Here is a 20,994-nt window from a genome sequence, read left to right as displayed (position 1 = left end):
CACCTACCCCACCACTCATAAACCACCACCACCTTCCCCACTGCTCATAAACCACCATCACCTACACCTACCCCACCACTTATAAACCACCACCACCTACCCCACCACTCATAAACCACCACCACCTACCCCACCACTCATAAACCACTACCACCTACCCCACCACTTATAAACCACCATCACCTACACCTACCCCACCACTTATAAACCACCACCACCTACCCCACCACTCATAAACCACCACCACCTACCCCACCACTCATAAACCACCACCACCTACCCCACCACTCATAAACCACTACCACCTACCCCACTGCCCATAAACCACCATCACCTACACCTACCCCACCACTTATAAACCACCACCACCTACCCCACCACTCATAAACCACCACCACCTTCCCCACTGCTCATAAACCACCATCACCTACCCTACCACTTATAAACCACCACCACCTATAAACTACTACCGTCTACCCCACTGCTCATAAACCACCAATACCTACCCCACCGCTCATAAACCACCACCACCACCACCTACCCCACCGCTCATAAACCACCACCACCACCACCTACCCCACCACTCATAAACCACCACCACCACCCACCCCATCGCTCATAAACCACCATCACCTACCACCACCAACTATCCTACTGGTCATAAACCACCACTACCATCTACCCCACCACCACCTACCTACCACCATCTACCCCACTGCTCATAAACCACCACCACCTACCCAACTTCTCAAAATATGCTCTCTTAAAGAACATGAAATATGTTCTTCACAAAATGTAGAAACATTAACAAAGAAGTAAAACCTGCCTGTTTCTCTATCTTATCTTTCATTATAGAAGGATGTAATATCGTTTTACTTACTTTAATGCCACATTTCAAATTGTCTGGCTATGACAGTCACATTCTATTCTGCTCAGAATTGTGTGATTATGTGACCATATAGGGCTTCATGTGTGAATATAGGTAGAAATCTTTGTTAAATGCAAAAATTACTTTATGCTTACAAAGAGAGAAGTTGTTTAGGTGAGGGATTTTTTTTTTCTCTGTAGTGTGTCACATGGCTAGTTCTAGATTTTAGGATTGTGTATATGTTTAAGAGAAAAGACCTCTCTCTTAGATCCATCAATCCCATCTCTCACTCCTACTGTCACTCCACCCCCTCCCTGAACCTCTGACTGAGATTGCGTTGTCTGAGCCAGAGCCGTTTGATTTGCAGTGGAGACAATAAGGAAGCAGCAGCTGTTTCCGTGCTTCCTGTGTGCCTCAGGTATTGGACTGGGCAGTGTGTGGTATCTGTTCCCCTTGTGAAGGCTCTGAAAGCTGAGGCAGAGACACACTGCTCATCTCAGGAATGTAAACTCACTGGCCTAGAGGAATGCTTGCTTGTAGAGGAAGAAAAATTATTGTGCATGTATTTATCTGGAAGTTCTTTAAGAGAAACCAATTGTCCTGTGCCAGAATCAGTGTTCCTAACTGTGCATGCATTTCACCTGAATACATGATAGATCGCCTGAATACACACATAACACATGTGAATACACGCTTATCTTACCTATTTGTTATACTCTGGTTAGGTGTGTGTAATTGCAGGTTAATTAAAAAGAATGAGAGTGCTTTCTGTATCTGGCTGTGGGAGCCAGATCAGCACTATGCTGTTCTTCATGATTGCCCTGCACTAGTTCTGGGAGAAAATGAGAGAGCGACAGAGAGAAAGAGCAAGTGAGAGAGACAGAGAGAGGGAGAGAGCAAGTGAGAGTGTGAGAGTGTATGTGTGTGAGGCAGCAGACAGTGTGAGTGGAATTTTAATCGGAGGCTTAGAGCTGGTTAAATACCAGCACGGAGAGAGACCGACATCAACCAGAGAAATCCTCACACCTCGGATAATCTGTGGTATATTTGTTTGAGTGTGTGTGTGGGGGGGGGGGGGGAGCACGCGCGCGCACTTGCACATGTCTGCACGAATTGCTTCCCTGCAGTGTCTTGAGATCAGATGAAAATGAAAGTGTGAGAAGCTAAGGACAAAGAAAGAGCGTCCAGGGGAAAAGGGTGGTAGTGCATCTTCTGATGAGAAAGAGAGACAGAGACAGAGACAGAGAGAGAGACAGAGGCGGGGATAGACCTGAGATCGGGGGTGGGCAGACCATCTCACCCTGAAGTGAAGAATCTAGGTGATTCCTCCTGTCATCATGTCTGAAAAAGTTTCATCTCATGGAAACTAAAATCACTAATCAAAGACATTTTCACACATGAAATTGTACTATATCCTGCGAGGAGATGAATCCAGTTGGACAGGAACATTTGAAAGGAACAGGCCTCAGTAGGCAGGCTAGGACATCCACCTTGAGTAATCTCACTCTGGCATTTTCTGAGATGTGGAACACCACATGCACATGCATACAGTTCCACAGCCACACAAACCCCTGGGCCATCTGTTCCATGCTGCTATGGTGAGAGGCACATTCCCCACAGCAACATAGCAGAGTTGGGAGAGTGATGTTTCTACATGTGTGTAACTCATTAAATATGGCAAGTAGAACATGCAATGATAAGTATTTAATGACTGGCTCTGTACTGTAGATCTCATTTCAGTCTGTGCATTATTTTGTGCATTACTGGGTGTGCATGTGTGTTTGTGTGTGTGTTGCTCTGTTTTTGGAAGTGACTTCTGACAAGTCTTGAATGCCAGACAGCTACCCACAAAGACAACATCGCAGTTCTTTATAATGTGTCATAATAAATCGTTCACACAGTCATGCACCCAATCTGGTTTCATTTAGTATGAAAGATTACACAAATGCCTGCAGGACCCACATTATCTCAGTGACTGAGTTCAACACCAGGTTATGAGGATTATCTTAAGAACCATTCGCAACAGGGAGGACAGAACACATAAAACTGGTACTACGAATGTAATGCCAACACTTAAGTTCATACAGATTTTGAGGCTGCAGTATACCACAGTAGAAATCGTTAGAGAGTAAATATGGAGGGTAGGTCCCTGCAAATGTTTCACATGCATTATGCACTCCCCACACCAGTGAAAAACCTGTCCAGCTGCAGAGGTGTGGAGAGTCGTTGTGTAGTAGAACTATCAACAGTACGAGCACAAATTCAGCAAAGCGTTTAAGAAGTATATACATAAAAAACATGCCTTTAATTGAACAATAGGTACAACCATAAAAAAATATACTTTCAGTATCACTAACAATACCTTGTAATTAATTTATTTGCTGCTACTCTCACTTCTCAGTACATGATACACACAACTCTTCTTGTTGAAGAGTAGAACCTCGAATAATTTGTTGACGTTAAATTAAGTATGTGTTCACAGTTTGTGCATCATGTGAGCATTTAGTCTGTGCTCACAGTTTGTGTATCATGTGAGCCTCCATCTGCCCCTCACTTTCTTGTTTCTACGTAACCACACATCCTTCAGTTATACATGATACTTGTGTAGGTCTTCGAGAAACTGCTGAAGACACAAGTGTCTGTAACGGCCCGAGTGCCGCAGGGCGAGGAGCAGGACACACAGACTCCCACGACAGAGACAGATGTTTATTAGACAAACATGAATAACGGACATAGTGGCACTCACATGAACCAGGCAACATGAATACAGCTTACAAATGTGAACAGGCTCAAAGACCAACAAAGATACACACTCCCACAGCAGTTTAAATACACACAGACATTACAAGAATAACCCGATGCAGGTTTGTGCTAACTAGATAGGTGTGGTTACAAACAAGAGGATGAATTCCCACTGTACGTAGCAGACCGTACCACGTGAACAGTGGGAAGGGGAGCATTCCATGACGGTCTCTTTAGTGATTAGATATGGAGAGGTTGATTCAGCTAACTTGCAGCAAGCAGGCTAATATAAAATGCTAATTAGAGTGCTGGTTTAACTAGAAGAATTCTACTCAGTGAGGCAAAAATGGCCCCTTAAACATGATTGTTTTCTACACTGGCATTTAGCCTTGTTGTCCTGTTCTTGAGTAAAATGTGAAAATTGCAAAGAGACATTTTCAGAGAAATGTACATATTTATCAGTAGGACAAAAGATTTTGCTCCCTGGGAATCAAAATCATGATCTTTGTCACCTTGGTACTAGAACTTGGCTCTACCTGCTTTATCAGATGAGCTACAGGACATCCGAATGTGTTTACTGTGAGCATGTTGTCCGGTCAGGTTGTATGAAAGCAATTATGTTGAAAAACTTAAATATAACAATATAACATATATTTTCTATATAACAACTTCTGAAACAGAATTTGTAGTTGTAGTATTAAAATCTTAACTTGTACAATCTTCACTCATAGAAAATATTCTCACAACTGTGTGCCTTATTAATTTTGAAGTCACAGACAAAATGTCACAATTGAAGTAACACTATGATAAATGCAAACATTTACTCGAACATAAATTCATTTTTGGTGCTGCAGACACAAATTTGAGTTTGCAACTGTATGACCTCACAATTTCAAATATGTCCATCTTACTATTGCAGTACTTCTTGTGACAGATTTGTTGCAAAACTGATTTATGTATTTGTAACTACTTCACTGAGGGATCAGAACAGGGAGGAGGCCAGAGAGGGTGACTTAATTTGTCACCAATCAAAAGATTGATAAATAAAGATAAGATAAATAAAACTATTTAGCAAATATAAAAATATTGGAGGCTGGAGACAGTGACATGTTTTGATTCTGGAAACAAAGGGAGAAGGAAAAAGGTCTAAAACTCTACGGAATTTATGTCTAAAGTGAACCTGAAGTGAGCCAGTGATTCACTGAACTCTAGCCTAGCCTTTCAGTCACACTTCAACCATGCAGCACATTTACCCAAAGGTTGCAAAATGCTGCAAATGTTTCAACATTATAAATCAACAGACTACTCAGCATAAAGACAGTACAGGAGATGACATCATATATAACAACAGATGATGAGACAAAGAGAGGGAGACAGTAGACAACAGGACATGGTATCCAATACAGTACAGTATGTGGCATGGATAGTATGCCATTATGTAGTAAACTGATGTTGGATGTTGGTGCTGTTTTATCTTCATATGCACACACACTCTCAGATGGGAGCTATCGCCACGTCAGGACATTAACAGAAAGCTTCACTGCCAGCAGCTTCCCATGAAACATTCCTCTGGCTAATGGCCCATTTTCTGAGAGTGGAGAGAGGGCAGTCATTGGCTGTGAGCAGAGAGAAGGCGGTCATTGGCTATGAGCAGAGAGAGGGCAGTCATTGGCTATGAGCAGAGAGAGGGCAGTCATTGGCTATGAGCAGAGAGAGGGCGGTGCACACCTGGCCTCAGCTCAATGCACTCAGATGATCCCAGTGCCTTTGACATAGATTTTTTTTTTAATCCAAAACAGACAGAGAAATGAGAACTGAGAGGGGGAAAAAAGGAATGCCTCTCTCTCTCCCACACACACTCTCTCTCACTTGTTCTCTTTGTCTTTATTTTCTTTCTCTTCTTGCTCTTCTCTCTTTTCTTCTCCCACTCTCTCTCCCTCTCTCCCCTCTCTCTCTCTCCTTTTTTTTCAATTCAGCTAGACTGCATGCTAATCATCATAGCCCTCTCTTGGTCCTTTCCACAGCTGAGATCACCAGAACATTTTAAAATATGCATTTTAAAAGTGATTGTGTTATGTAAGTTTTGCCTTCTGTAACTTTTATACAAGCAGTTTTATGATAACCAAAGTAATAATACTTAATGAAATATGAAACAAAATTCTGTTACATCAGTTCTCATCACAAGCTCCCATCATTGCTGTCTTCTTAGTCATTTGTTATGTCTGCAGTGGAGGAGAGTAAGAGAGCTTTAGAAGTGCTTGTATCTTGGGATCAGAGTACATACTGAAGTTGATGTCTCTGAGTGTTTTTAGGCACTATGTCAAAGCTTAAAAGATGTTACATTTCTTTACTTTTATTGCTATTCTGTTTCCTTGAAGTACTGTTGATCCCCAACATACATTTGCGTGCACATTCACACACAATAAGCTTGCTGAGTGTTATCACCCACACTGCCCTTCACCAACTGCCATGCCACTGGTTAAATGTGAGGCTGTACAATTGACAGTTAGTATTGTAGATGGTACGAGAGATTTCTAGAGAATTTATTGTTCATCTTTGTGATAGAACAAAGAGGTCCATTTCTGGAATGAAACTTGCTGCTTTAGTGCTCCAGAGACAACATGTTTAATACTCATCCTTCATGTTTTCTCTTGACCCTGGAAGTGTTTAAGTGGGGAGACTGAGGTGTATATAGTAATGTGTATGTTTCCATCTTTATCTATCATTCTATAACTGTTTATATATATTTTTGTGTTTACATATTTAATACATTTTATATTTAAAAAAATATATATAGTGTTGCAGTGATATAACAAATATTTGTATAACTATTTTACAGGTTTGACCATTTTGGGACTAATTATTGAACAAATTTTTTCCATTTTAAGTTTATGTCGTAAAACATGTGGTGGTGGTGTGGCTGCTATGCTGTGCAACAGTGCTGCTTTCCTGATGCTACTGTGGATCCACTCCATACCTGTGGGGGCAGTGTTTTTCAACACCATAGAGCAGTCCTTGTGCTCATTGTGCATTCATGGCTTTGCTGAGATGGTATTTTCTCCTCAGAAAAAGGTGGTGGAACAGTTGAGGAGAGATTTGCTGGTAAAGCAAGAGTCATCAGAGATCAGGCTCCAGACGCAGACACAGCTCCCTCTACAGGCAGATGGGAAGACTACCACCCTGGTCTCCAGTCAGAGTCAGACTTCCCTTCCCCCAACCCACCTCAGCACTCCACAGGTAATCACCCCTCTTTTTCTGAAATAATGTTGTTATACTATAAATAATCTATTTTCATTACTTCCTGTCATCTGCAACATTATTTTGCTAACTTCAGTGATAGACAGGCTTTCTGTTGTTATTTTATACTTGTGCAAGTGCTCTGAGGTATATGTGTGTTGTGTTTCTGTGGTGTGTGTGTGTGTGTGTGAGAATGTGTGTTCTGTTTCTCTGTCTCTAGAACTCAGTGAGTGTGACTCCAGTCATTTCCACTAAGACACTACCTCTGATGCTGAGAGCTGCCACGCCCACAACACCCATTGCCATGATGCCGACTCCTACCATTGCTATGGTTACTACCCTCACAAACACGCCCCTCCCCAGCCTTCCAAACTCAGACCCTCAGAATTTGCCGGTCAGCCTCCAGACATCCTGCAAGCCAGCCAATCAGGGAATGGAGCCTGTGCGGATAGTTCCCAAAAACACTATTGTTGTAAGTAGATGATATGCCTCTCATTATCAAGGAATAGTGTGGGCAGAAAGAAGTTGTCACTGTAAAATGCGTTCAGTGTTCAATCTGAACATTTCTTTTGACATGTTTATTTTTTTTATATCAAGTATGTTTTGTAGGAATAAAATGACATTCAGATCTCATTTAGACCTTTTCAGATGCTGAAAGGTTCAGTGTGACCAGAATTTTGATTAGCTCTGGTAATCCAGTCCTCTTATATGAATCAGGTTACAAGCCCCCATCACTCTGTCCCATGACATGTCTGTAAGCAGAGGGATGAGCGATGAGTGTTTGTTGTTCTTTTAAGTATTTGTCTCTCTTTATTATTGTGAGTAAATGGGCAGTCTTGTCACAGGTTCAGACCGCCACTCAGCCAATCAAAGTTCCTCAATTTGTCCCGCCCACCAGACAGACAGCTCGACCAGCCTCTCTACCGCAGGTTTGTTCCAATGGAAACATCAGACCCTGTCATCCTTTGACTGGCGTGTAGAGAGTCTGTCGCTGTTGTGATATTGTATGTGTGTGGCTTTTTTTGCTCAGAACTGCTGTAATGAAGCTTTGCTGTTTCTCCATGGACCCTTTTCATGTTTGTAAAGAAAGCATTTCTACCAGGTGCAGTATGTCTGCCACCTTCAGTTTTGGTTATAAAGAAATTCTGAAGAGGCTCTCTGGGAACATTATACCATCGCATTTGTCCTCCTGCTGCACTATTTGCATGGTTGACTGTAAAGCATCTTCCAAACTACCCAGTATTGACATTTTAGCTTTGCACAGGAAAGGCTGATTTAGAAGATGTAGGCATTTGTGAAGTGAAAAGCATTAAAATGTACAAAAGCACTCTCAAGGCATTTGAATTTCAATGGAAGCCAAATGAGTCTTTTTTATTAGACCGTAATGCAGTAAAAGTGAAAAAGGTCCATAGTGCAGTGGCTTCACTGTGGCTCAGTGACTGTATCTGCCTGGGGTGTCTTTCTTCCTGTCTGTCTCTGCTTCCTTCTTTACTAAAGACCTTCAAATATACTTCCTGACCACAAACGCCCACTTCTCACTTGGGCTGTTCTTCCTAGCCTCAGTCCAGACATGAATTACAACTCTGAGCCCAACCCACACCCGGAATACAAGCCTGACCCCAACCCAGACCCAAAACACAACCCTGACCCCAACCCAGACCTTTTTTGTCCAGCTTTGAGAGTGGCACAATGACTGTGTGCCAGTAGAATGGCCTGGTTTATCAGTAAACATCTGAATTTCTGTTTTTATACAACAACCCACTATCCGTGATTTAATGATGGCTTAATACCTGTGTAATGTTAGATTGGGTTATGTTTTATGATTGGAGTTTAAGGTTGCAAGGCAGTTCACCTCTCTGCTGTATATGACTTTGTTGCTGTTTCATTACACTGGCAAGAGTTGATCATCTCAGTGTTATGTTGGTGTGCACTGTGCCAGTGTGTCTTCCTCAGAGGTTCATGAGATAATGTGTTCCTTATTCTGTAGCAGTCACCGAAACATTCTACATAGTTGGGTAGTTACCAGGTGAAATTTGTGAAGCTAATCATTAGTGGGTTTCTAGTTATTTTAGTCTGAGGAGTTCCAGTGAAGATCTGGGATTTGAGTCATGTTGTAGGGAAGTAGATGGGTGTCCACATTATTTTCCATAATATTTTCCATGGCATGTGTAACATGTGTGACACGTGTGCCTTCTAAACCACTGAGAGTGTTCATTTTTTCTAAACATTTTTCAAGGTGGATCATCAGCCATGGATTGTTAGCCTTGGATACGTCTGTGGTTTAGTGCTATAAAGTGCAGAGTAGTAGTTTGTCTCAAGCATCTATAACTCGATTTTCATCAAAGGAACAAAGCCAGTTTACTTAAACTAGAAATCTTTACAGCATGTAATGATGGTGTGTTCAGTCGGACCAAGGCCTCTCTCACAGAGAACACACTATCCCATCTAACCACACAGTTGTTACTCAGAGAGGCTTGTGGGGAAGATTGTATTCCCAGTGACCCTGACCTAACCCTGTGACTCTGACCTAAACCTGACCCTGTGAGAGGAGAGAGTGCCCGATGGTAATGTCATCACTTAGCTGCTTTTGACATCAGTGGGGCATTGGTTCAACTTTTTGCTTAGTTGTCTCACTTTAACTGTGACAAAGACAGCTTCAGGACAGGACTGGTCAACGAGTCAAACCTTTGAGTACACATGCTCGAAACCAGTTTTTTATTATAATAATAGTAATATTGACAGTAATAATAATAATAATAATAATTATTATTATTATTATGCTTTCAACAAAATAAACTTGTTTGTTGTTTGTTAAAAAACAAGTTGTTTAAAAACAACTGTAATGTGATCACCCAAAATCAGACTATATTAGTCTGGATCCTAAGACACTCAAGAAGGCATGTTACAGAATTTTCTGCTAAGATTTCTCCAGTTGGGAGCTGTCATTAGGGAAAAGAATGGCTATTCTGAAAATTCGAGTCTTATTTTGGTACGCTACGCACCAATTTGCATACATCTTTGTATAGTATAGTACAGTATAGCTTGATGTATACAGCATGTTTATACATAACATTTGAAAATTAACTTATAGTAAAGTTAGTTGTGAACAAATAGTTTCTGGAAAGTGTACTCAAAAACTTCTGACTGGTGTATTTGTGGTATTTTATGAATTCTCAAGTCAGGTTTTCATTATTAAATGTTATAAAGCTTGAATGAATTTGTATTATTGCAGACTGCTTTGTGTGTGCTAAGTATTTTAGTTAAGATTTAGTTTAGACCCTATATGGTAACCCTTTAACACCCAAGAATAGTGTGCCATTCTCTGATCCCTTAAGTCTCCCTTCCTTTTCCTTCACTCTGTCTCTTTCGCTTTGCGTCTTCTTATCCCTTTGTTTTACGCTCTCTCTCTCTCTCTCTCTCTCTGTGTCCCCCTCCCCCTCCACTCTGTGACTTGAGCAGGTGATGCCTAAACCCCCTGCCCCTGTAACTCCAGCTGTCCTCCAGCCTGTCCTCACCTCACCTCAGCCCTTACAGCAGCCCGTATATCTCACCGCCAAGCTGAGCTCCACCCTGCTGCCCTCCTCCGGACCGGTGCACCAGCTCCACATCTTCAGCCCCCAGCCCGGCCCCGCTGGAACCCAAGCTTGCCCTCCCAACCCTCAGGCCTGCCTCAGCAACACTCAGCCTGGTGCTGTCGTTATCCAACCAAACGCTGGTGTCACACAGCCTGGCCCGGTGATCACGCAGACCGCCATGACACTCAGCACCAACATCAGTCAGTTCAGCGTGAGCAGTGTGCAGCACAGTAGCTCCCAGCTACCCAGCATCCACATCTCAGCCCAGACCAGTAAGCCCCAGCCCAGCCCAGCCTCTACCAGCACAGAGACACCTCACTCAGCTCAGAGCAGCGACCCCTGTCCTGACACCTCGGTGAGTGGGGAAGAAAAAAGTGAGAACGATTTTATTTGAGTTTGATAATTACATCATCACAAACAGTTTATGCATGGGCTACTGAATATTGGAAGAACATAATAATGTACATAAAGTACATTAAAGTACACAAGTAATGTACATTACATATTAATGATGCACAGATGATTTTCAGGTATGATCCAGTTTTTAATTCTGAAAACAAGTTGATTTAATATTTTGATATTTCATGCACACAGATTGGTTTGATTCAAAATACAAATTTTATTTGAAAACAAAAGATTGCAAAGTTGTATATGTGCATGAAGTAGTATATGCACATAAAGTAATCTTACAGCATGTGGTTGAGCTGTCTCATAAAAACACAACCTCATAAAATTGTAAATTGCTTGTAAGAGACTCTGGGAAGAAACTAAAGGAAATATCTATGAAGCAGTTTTTAATGTCAATACACCTTTTCTGTTTGTTTTTTTGTTTAATTCAATGTGGTTGTGTTAAACTGCGAATGACTAACCACTTCTCTTCATTACATCGACACCATCAACATCAAAAGTCTAATTCACCAAATGCATCCGTTCTTTTTCACTTATCTAATGTATCTTTCAGATATTTAAATAGTAATTAGATTCCCATTAAGTGGCAACATTTGAGGTTTGAGAAACACATTTCATCAAGAAAGAAATGGATTTGGTGAGTTTTAGTTTTGATATGGTGCATGTAATAAAGATATGCTGTTTAGGTTAGTCATTCCTAGTTCCCTGTCGCAGTTCAGTTTTGGTCTTTTCCCACTACCTTAAGAAGTGACTTAATTCACTCCAGCAGTGGAGATGAAAGTTGCTTACAGGTTTTATATAATGTTCTGGAAGAGACCCATACTAGAAGTGGAAACAATGAACAGATTGATTTTCAGAGGGAAAAGTAAAAGTAAATTCTCCGAGCATGTAGGAGATGTGTGGAGCAGGCTTGGCTCAACTCTGCCTGAGGACATAGTGATGTCGGCTTCATTTCCCACTAAAATAGACTGAGGCTCTGAATCAAATGTTTGGTTTTGCACAGTACAGCAGCAAGCAGAGTGAGGAGTGAATAAAGACTGAAAGTGTTGAAATTCATCGCCCCTCTCTCTCTACCCCCTTCTCCCTGTCAGACGCTTTCAGCAGTGGGCAGGGTGGAGCCAAAGACAGCAGCCAGCAGCCTGGCTGCACTACAGACACCTGCCTCTACCTCCACTGTCCCGGCCACCCCCACCGAAGCAAACACACACGGCCCTGCACAAAGCCCAGAACCCAAACGCCAGGACAACCCTTTGGTGAGTCATACCTTTTCCCCATCTTCGTTAACCTTAATATAGTCCATCGTCAGATAAGCATTAGACAAAGATGCGTAGCCAGAAAACAAAGTAAAATGCAGAGATACAAAGTGAAAGATGGAGATAATTACAACTGCATACTTTGCTCAGTATATACTGTATACTGCATACTGGTTCATGTAGTAGTATGCAGTATAGTATCCAGTGACAGATACAAACCACACTATGGGGTCTAGTGAACGTATGAAGGTTCCGACCACTCGTGAAAGATTTTACAATTGGTAGGTACAATTTGTGCACAAGTAGTATGTAATAGGCTATTTGGAACACAGCCACAGGCTACAAATGCGAGCAGGGATTTTTTAAAAAAGAGAAATCATGACATGCAGCTGTTTATTTTCTGCAAAGAACTGAGGGTTCTCTGCAGGTGAGCTTTTTACAACCACAGCATTGCTTTACTAAAAACTCCTACTGTTTGGCAAACCAGATACTTTTCTGGGTTGAGAGTGAAAAGTAGCCGAATAGTTTTAATAAGATGAATATATTAATCTTTATTATAATATTATTATAGCAATCAGCATATTAGTTGAAGTGTTGCACTAAGCACTGATAAAACCAAAAATATAAGAATGCTGCATCTTTTTTATTCTTATATTAGATAGTTGACTCCAGTCATCCTGTCAGTTACTTGTATTTAGATGTGAGCAGCTAATGTCACTACTACTGCATTCTGATGTCCACAGAAACTGGCCTTCATGGTGTCTCTGGGACTTGTAACACATGACTATCTAGAAGGTGAGTGTGAGAAACTGTCGCCATTTTGCTGTGGAAGTTTGAAGGTATAGATACAGTTCCAGCTTGAAAGAGTATATTTTGTGCTTTAGCAATATTGTACTCATTACCTTTTTGGACTGAACTGAATAGGAAGTGTGTGAGCATCTGAAACTGTGTGTGTGTGTTTGTGTGTGTGTGTATGTGTGTGTGTATGTGTGTATGTATGTGTGTGTGTGTGTGTGTGTGTGTATGTGTGTGTGTGTGTGTGTGTGTGTGTGTGTGTGTGTGTGTGTGTGTGTGTGTGTGTGTGTGTGTGTGCGCGTGCTCATACAGAGATTCAGAGTAAACGTCAGGAGAGGAAGAGACGGACGACAGCTAATCCAGTGTACAGTGGAGCAGTGTTTGAACCAGAGGTAACACACACAGAGACTCAGACACACAGACACACACAGACACATAGACACACAGATCACTCATTACCATCATTTTCATGTGTTTCAGCGTAAGAAAAGCACAGTGTCATACTTAAATTCTGCAAACCAGGGCTGCAGAAAAAGAGGTGAGTATGTCTGTATGTCACGTTCACTTCCACATCTCTGCGTGTGCGTGTTCAAGACTGTCTCTTTTGCTACTGCTAATGCATGCTGCTTGCATCACAGCATTTTTATGATGCATTGCTTGCAAATGGACTTTGCTTGTTGCTGTGCAGACCGTGATTAGTGATCACTGCAGCAGAATGTGACCAACAAAACACTGGCAGGATGGATCGGTCACTGGGGTGTTCCTCTGTATGTGTCTCTACGATGAACTGACTTGAACCATCCTTTTGCTGCTTAACTCCATCTCTGCCGTTGCTGATGCCCTCACTCTGCAGGGCCAAGCTCTGCTAATCTCTCACACACGTGCATTATTCTCTCTGCCTCACTCTGACTCTTTGTAATTGCTTTGTGTAATAGGCTTAGTGGTGCTCTATTGTTTAATGCCACTGTACTGTGAAAGATACTGAAAGATTTCAATGTGCTAAACATGGAGTCACGGAGGTAATGGCTCTCTTGAGAGCTAGAATCTGACTGAGGGCACACTGAGGAGATGAAATGGCCCAAATTCCCATTTGCCAAATGCAAGAATGTGCCTGAATTTTTACTTGAATATTCTCTGCTTTAATTACTCAAATATTCAAATGCATCCTTTACATGTTAAAATAAAGAAATCACATTTTGGCCAAGGGCACCCAGACAAGGTCTCTTATGGCACAGATATCAAAATGTCTCTTTCCCCGGGAGACTGATGCTGAACCAAGTGTTTGCACCTGGCATTTACAGTATGACTTGTTACAGTCTGAGCAAATTTTCAACACTGGTTATATTGCAGAAATAAATGTTCAAAAATTACATTTTTAGGAAGATGGGATGGTTTGCTTTCCTCCTCTGACATTTACATCTTGTAGAATGGCCAGAAAATAGCTCCTTAACTGGTCCCAAAATGTTATTAAAATTGGGTGAGACCATTTATTGTGCCAAAGAGGGAAATGTGTTTCCTGGAGTACTTTATTAAAATTGTGTGAAACCATTTATACTGCCCAAGGGAGAAAATGTGCTTCCTGAGGAAGTATTTTTGCAGTGCATCACTATCTTGTGTTCCTTAGCTGACCTGCCTTCCTCAGTTTCTCAGCGACAGTAATATGAGTGCCATGCATTGTGCATACATGCCTTTTTGTCATTTTCCCCATTATAAGAGAATTCTTACTGATATTTTTACATTGCTTTCATCTCTGCCCTTTGACTCTGGTACTAGTTGCTTCCAGCATTCCTAACCTTCTCTTCCCATTAAACCTGTTCAGCCTTTATCAGCAGATCCTGAGTCAGTGTTGGAGACAGGCCCAGAAGCAGACTGCCTTACTTATAATTAACAGAAGTGTTGTTTAGGCCTAGCATTAAAATCAATAAAGTTATCAACTGACATCCAGCTAATTTGGTCAAATACTGGAATACTCCTGCGTTTTGTTTCCCATAAGTTTATTCACAGCCTCAGTGAACCCAGTAGTCATATCTTTAGCACAGGAAGGAAGAAATGCAGTTCATCCTGGAAATACTTACAAGACATATTGTTTATCCTTTCCTAAATCTCACTGCAGTGTTATTTGTGGAAGTCATGTGATAATCAAGGATTGCTTGCATAACTAAGTTGGTTTGCTAACACTCCAAAGAGCAGACAGAAGTCATTAAGAGCTAACCAGACTGAGATTGCCGAGTGATTCTCTTGTTGTATCCCTGCATGCTTTGCGTCCTCTCTTATCTAACACTCCTCTTTCATTCCCACCCCCTCTTGCTACGCTAGCGAATGAGGACTGCTTATCGGAGGTATGTCATACCGATGCTTTGTCTTCTTTTGTCTTTTCTTTTTACTTTTTTTTTTTTTCCTTTTGTCGTCTGTCTCATCTCATCCAGGTCGCCCACCCAAACACAGCAGCGCAGTGGAGAGGGGCACCAGCCCCATGAACCCCACTAGCTGCCACGCAGCGGCTGGGGTCCCACAGCAGCCCAGCGCGGGCAGCCCTCACCCCCCCGCCCTCCCACTAACCCCATCATCACATCCACTCCCATTCAGCCCTCGGGGCAGCCCAAGCTCAGTGGGGGATGTAAGTAGCTGTGGGAGATTGCTTCAACCACTGACACAGATCCAACACATACCCCCGTAGCCCTGTTCTGTTAAGGATGACCAGCAGCCCCTAGTGGATAGGAGGTGATATGGTAGTGATGGCTAAGTCAGCTAAATCAGGGTAAGCAAGCCAAAATCTGTCATATGACTTGCAAACCTATCATTTTACCCCATATCAGTCAATCCTTGTACAATCTGGGAAAAACTGATTCTGGATCAGTTATGGTAAAGCGGAATGCAGGGCCCATGTAAACCTACAAACTTTCATATACTAGAATATTTGAGTGGATCCCAGGCTGCATTTAATAATTTTTATAAAGTCCCACCTACCCTTGTATGATTGGGTGAGCATGTAGCAACCATTGTTGTGATTGGTGGATTCTGTGTGGCAGGGAGACATCCATGATGATTTCTGTATGGTGTGTAGGCGCAGTGGGCAGTTACTCATGTGTGACACCTGCTCACGCGTCTATCACCTGGACTGCCTGGCACCCGCCCTCCGCACTGTCCCCAGGGGCATGTGGATCTGCCCCTCATGCCAAGACCAGGTAAATGCCCCGGAGCCTCTAGCTTCTGCCCTTGGGCTTACAGCCTCTCCCCCCTGAGCTGCTGCCCAAGGCGTCTGTTGCAAGCAGTGGTTGTACTGGCCTTCGGGATCTGAACTTGCAGTCCTAGTGACACTGAAATTGTTCTTGCCATGGTAAACTTCAGCTAAGTGTAGCACTCCCTTCTGCTTTGGAAGTTTAACATGGTTCATTTTAATGTCCTTAGTTTCCTTGTATTCCATTTTTCAATGTTGCATTTTCCTCATTCAGTTGTTTTGCATTCATGTTTTGGTTTCTGTTTCTTTATGCATGAATGCTGGAGTGTTGCATGCTTTTAACTGGAAACAGCACTGTTTTCTGTCCACAGATTTCAAAGAAAGAAGAGGCAATAGACTGGCCAGGGCCTCTTGCAATAGTCCATTCCTACATTTCTTACAAAGCAGGTAAAGTGTTTTTGAAGAAGGGTAGCATTGTGTGATAGTGATTCTCTGGTCCCTCAGACACTATCACCTGGCTTCTCTCTTCTTCCTGCAGAGAGGGAACAGGAAAAGCAGAAGCTGGAAAAGTGGAGCTCGGAACTCCGGCAGGAGAGAGAGGAACTCGAGCTCCGTGTCAAACAGCTCAGTGACTCCATAACGGTGAGAACCTGTTCTTGGGTTCATCTAGTAGAGCAGGTAGTGCAAGCTTTTGGTAACCAGAATGTCAAATACTGTAAATTTAATGTAAATGTTCGTTCTTCTGTATGAAGTCTTCACGTACAGTGACCCATTATGCTGTTATCAGGTCTGTCTCACAGACTCATGTCTGATGTCCTTGGGTTCCTTTGCCACTTTCAGATATGCAGGGAGAGCAGAAATGGTGTTCTGTCCCGTCAGAAGGAAATGGAAGCATCGATAGAGAAGGTGAAGGGTCTGGTACGCCTGATCAGGGGCATACAGCTGCCCTGCCTCCCCCTGGCAGAGTTACCCCCAGCAATCATGGCCAACGGAGACTTGGACCGTGCTGCTACCCAGCAGCCTGGTGCCAGCTCTGAGGTAAACCAACATCCAAACGTGAAGTGCAGCCTAAAGGACAGCACAAGCGTCAGCCGTCTCCTCATCGTCAGCGGCACGTCAGGGAACCTCGGCGAGAGTGTGAACCTGAGCGGCTGCCTGAAGGACACGGGCGCTGCGCACACACACAGCAGTGCGTCAAGCCCAGAGCCTGCAGTGGATGCCACAGACGGGAAGAGCACCTCTGGGAGCCACCAAGGCTCTGTTACTAACAACTGTGCGCCACTTAGCAATAGTCACATCAAGAGCACCGTAGTCACCAGCTCAAATGGAGCTCTGGAGACAGAAGAAGTTGGACATGAGGAAAGCATAAACAAAAACAATACCAATGACATAAATAAAAACAACGCAGACATAAATAAAAACATCATCAGGGATCTCCAAGGAAGCCCAGAGCCCCCGTTACCTGCAGTGATGTCCCTAGCAGAGGTCATACAGGGTGTAGAGTAGTACTGGCATCCCTCTGTAGACCTGCACAAGTCTTGTCCACCCCGTCCCTCGACCCTCGAACCACCCAGCGCCCATGCCTGGCATCCAGTTGCCACTCAATCTTTCAGTTCCTTTACTGTATGTCTGTCAGAATCCGCAGTGCCGTTTCAGATGAGCAGGATTATACGTTCCGAAGTACCAGCGCCTAAAATGTTTAACACAAAGAATAATAATATAGAAAAACGAAGAGAGTAAGAGAGTTATTAGAGTTTAAGATATCACACCACCGTGTGCCTGCTGTTGTTCCCTTGGCGCCTCTAGGTCAGAAAGCTTAGGGATTGATTGAGCAAAGGCCTTTACCAGCTCTTAGAACACAAGCACTGGGAAATGAGTGTTAGGGGCTCTGTCATGTCCTTTTGCTGTGGAAAAGAGAGCCTTGATTTTGTCTGAAAGACAGAATAAGTGTGATACAGGTGTAAGGCTTTTGTTTTCTCTGGGCAGATAAGAACAGCTTAGAGAGGAAAATAAATCATCATAATTTATAAGCAGGTCTTCCAGGTGTCCCAAAAGATTCACACCTCTTAGATGTATTTGTCCTATTTATGGTGTCATAGAGTGTGCAGCAGTTGTGTAAATTTATTTTAAATTGCTGTCTTTTTAAGTAAATGACTTAGTTCTGTTTTGCCAAATGCTTTTTGCCACAGGGACATGGATTCTTTTCTTTATGGTGATTAAATAGATATTTCAATAATAGAGTTGTATTTGTGTAGCATCAGTATTGAGGACCCTTAACGTAAATCCTGACACAGCCTTAACTAGTGATCAAAATGAAATGTATTTGAGTGTTTAGACAACGTTCATGAGTGTGGTGTTGGATATCAAACATGGTGTTTATGAAAGATAATGACAAATATAAAATTCCCACGATATAACTCAAGGAACACTTCTTTTTGAATTAGGCTACAATATGTCAATTAGTTAATTAGTATATGTAGAGCTTTCATGATACTCAACAAATGACTCCAAGGAAACTAAACCAAAAGACATAAGAATAATGATAAGCTGCCCTTTGTACTATTAGTTTATGCACATTTGAAAAGTTTATGACATTTCAAAAAAGTCATTTGTGAATGCTTATGTAGCATTTTAAGGGCTTTCTATTTTGTATTGTTATATTAGCTGAAGTGTTAGCCTTCCCTATGGCAGCACTGTTAAGAAGACTTGGAGCAGAAGCACAGGACTGTAAGCTTTACTAAAGAGTCCCACAGCACTTGTGTAGGAGGAGAGAGACAGACTACACCAACCCCCTGAACTCTTGCATCATTGTATCGTATCTAAGATGTGATCAAAGCTGTGCTGCATTTGTACTATATCTACCAGAGGTGTTCTGGAGTCTGTGTGTCTAGAAGGCTCCACAGCAGACAGTCATAAATACAAAGCTGGGTGTTAAAACACAAATGAGCAAAGTCTATTGCAGCCTTTCAGGTTGGAATATAAAACTCTGTGTTGACAAGGAAGCACAACAGATCATGCAGAGATGCAAGCGTCAAATATAATTGTGATGCAGGTCTGTACATAAAATAGAAATAGTACTGGTCCTATCGTAGTTTCAGCTATATGTGTGAGTAAGAGAGTGTGTGTGTGTGTGTGTGTGTGTGTGTGTGTGTGTACGCATGCGCATGTAGCACAGGCAGTCAACAGGTCTGGCCTGTCTTTCTCTGAAGCGGTTGCCTTAAGATGCTCTGGTTCCTTGGATGTGTGTGATCTCTCTGCACTGAAGGGCATCTGTGTCAGTGTGATTTGGCAACATAGTGTGTGTTTGTATGTGCACACAACATTTCACTGCAGGAAACATGACATATTTTCGTTGCACAATCATTAGATGTTTAAGAGGAATGTTTTGTAAGTTACATTGTTTAAGAGGTAAGTTACACTCATGGTTTAGTGGCCAGTGCCTAATCCATCTAGTGAATTTGAGTTTTGTTTACAAAAGCCTATCATTTGAATTACATTTGGTTTACTACTATATTGCTGCACTTTGTGTTTGAACTATGTTTTTTATGCTTTTGTCTCCATCTCATGGTTCAGAAGGATTGGTTTAAAATGGTCAGTTTCTTAAAGCAACCCAGCTGACTCTCCAGCTACACAGTGGTGTAGCAGCATTGAGTCAGTTAATCATTCAAAAGCCCTGCAGGACACAGCAGAATTCACACGTGTTTCCTGGTTAAGATGTTTTACACACACGTGTTTCCTAGTTATGATGTTTTACACACAAGTACACAACTTTTGAGGACCCTTTTTTGCTGAACAACATCTAATGGACAAAAACTGGTGGGCAGCTTTAAGCCCTTTAAAGAAAAAAGACTATTAAAAATATGTAAATTCATGCTAAGTCTCACTACAGCTGTGACATATTTCCTATCTCAGTTATGAACATTCATGTGCATTGTTCAGAATTTTACAGAGAAGTATTGTTAATAATGTCTCTACTATGATGATGCTGAAGTTCTGATATTATAGAAGTGTGTTGGGGGCGGGGCGGGGCGGGTGGGGGTGGGGCCATTAAATCTGCAGTCATCATGCTCCACGTTTGGTCTTCAAATGCCATGTTTCGCTGAAAGGACTGAACATTTGTGTCTGGATGTTTTAAATCTGTAGTTTTCAAACGTGTGAAAGGTCTCTGCACCTGTGTTATTTTTACACTAGAGGATAAGTGTTTGTGTCATTTTAATGGTCCCTCATGTGTTTAAAATATATATATTTATTGGGTAATCTGTTCAGACCTCCTCCACTAAGACCCTGTGTTCTGATCTGATCAGACCTCCTTAGGCTGCATGGATGGTACTAAACATTCAGGTCTCCATCCATGGCTTTAATGCTCAGCCATTGTTCTTCGACTTACCATTCCCTAGTTTACACATTTACGCAATTAAAGGCCTAGCATCTGTATGGACACAGGAAGTCAATCAAAAGAGTACTGCACAAACATATCTCAAATTAGCAGTGGCTCATCTGATGTGCCAAACAGTTTATAAAGTGTTTAGTAATGCGTTTTACATAGTTCTTTTGTTTAAAAAAAACAATAAGGGAAAAAGTCAAGTATTTTTCATAATGGTTTTGAAGATGATGTGATCAGCTTGGGTTTATTCACTTTTTTATACTTTGTATGTTTTCTGTTCTTTGTTGGTCTCTGTTGTTTGGTGATGCCTGATGTTGCTTTGTTTGCTTCCCCCATAACCTTACTGTTCTCCTCCTGTAAGTTATTTAAATGCACAGTTACATGTCTTTCTTCATGTTGAAGGGGGTGGACATTTTAGGAGCATTTGATCAATTTGTATTTATTAATTTTTACCATTTTTGCTAATTAAAATCGTAAAGTCAGGCATTGTCCTATAGGTTTGTTTTGGCTCAGTTTGGTTCCGTTTCAGTGTTTTCTGTAGTCACAAACTTGCA

The 20,994-nt window shown here is 42.0% G+C and overlaps 1 protein-coding gene across 5 annotated transcripts in view; it reads left to right on the top strand.

Annotated features, from left to right (window-relative positions):
- The window catches only part of phf21aa (PHD finger protein 21Aa), a 35,613-nt gene extending 14,677 nt beyond the window's left edge, over positions 1 to 20,936 (top strand). The window contains exons 6-18 of one of the 5 annotated variants that reach the window (XM_027023207.3): positions 6,677 to 6,847; positions 7,068 to 7,319; positions 7,693 to 7,776; positions 10,307 to 10,777; positions 11,922 to 12,083; positions 12,827 to 12,878; positions 13,191 to 13,270; positions 13,359 to 13,416; positions 15,305 to 15,495; positions 15,908 to 16,063; positions 16,428 to 16,503; positions 16,595 to 16,698; positions 16,897 to 20,936. In XM_027023207.3, the coding sequence (XP_026879008.2) occupies positions 6,677 to 6,847; positions 7,068 to 7,319; positions 7,693 to 7,776; positions 10,307 to 10,777; positions 11,922 to 12,083; positions 12,827 to 12,878; positions 13,191 to 13,270; positions 13,359 to 13,416; positions 15,305 to 15,495; positions 15,908 to 16,063; positions 16,428 to 16,503; positions 16,595 to 16,698; positions 16,897 to 17,562 (2,523 nt within the window). In that variant the 3' untranslated portion in view covers positions 17,563 to 20,936. Of the gene's footprint in view, positions 1 to 6,676; positions 6,848 to 7,067; positions 7,320 to 7,692; positions 7,777 to 10,306; positions 10,778 to 11,921; positions 12,084 to 12,826; positions 12,879 to 13,190; positions 13,271 to 13,358; positions 13,417 to 15,194; positions 15,218 to 15,304; positions 15,496 to 15,907; positions 16,064 to 16,427; positions 16,504 to 16,594; positions 16,699 to 16,896 lie in introns of all 5 variants that reach the window. The other 4 variants (XM_081705919.1, XM_081705920.1, XM_027023208.3 and 1 more) reach the window with 4 other exon arrangements.
- Positions 20,937 to 20,994: the final 58 nt, after the last annotated feature.

Source organism: Electrophorus electricus, chromosome 23 (assembly GCF_041902795.1).
Source record: "Electrophorus electricus isolate QZ-2024a chromosome 23, ASM4190279v1, whole genome shotgun sequence".
In the NCBI taxonomy this organism is placed as follows: Eukaryota; Metazoa; Chordata; class Actinopteri; order Gymnotiformes; family Gymnotidae; genus Electrophorus; species Electrophorus electricus.
This window is presented reverse-complemented; position numbering and strand designations above follow the sequence as displayed.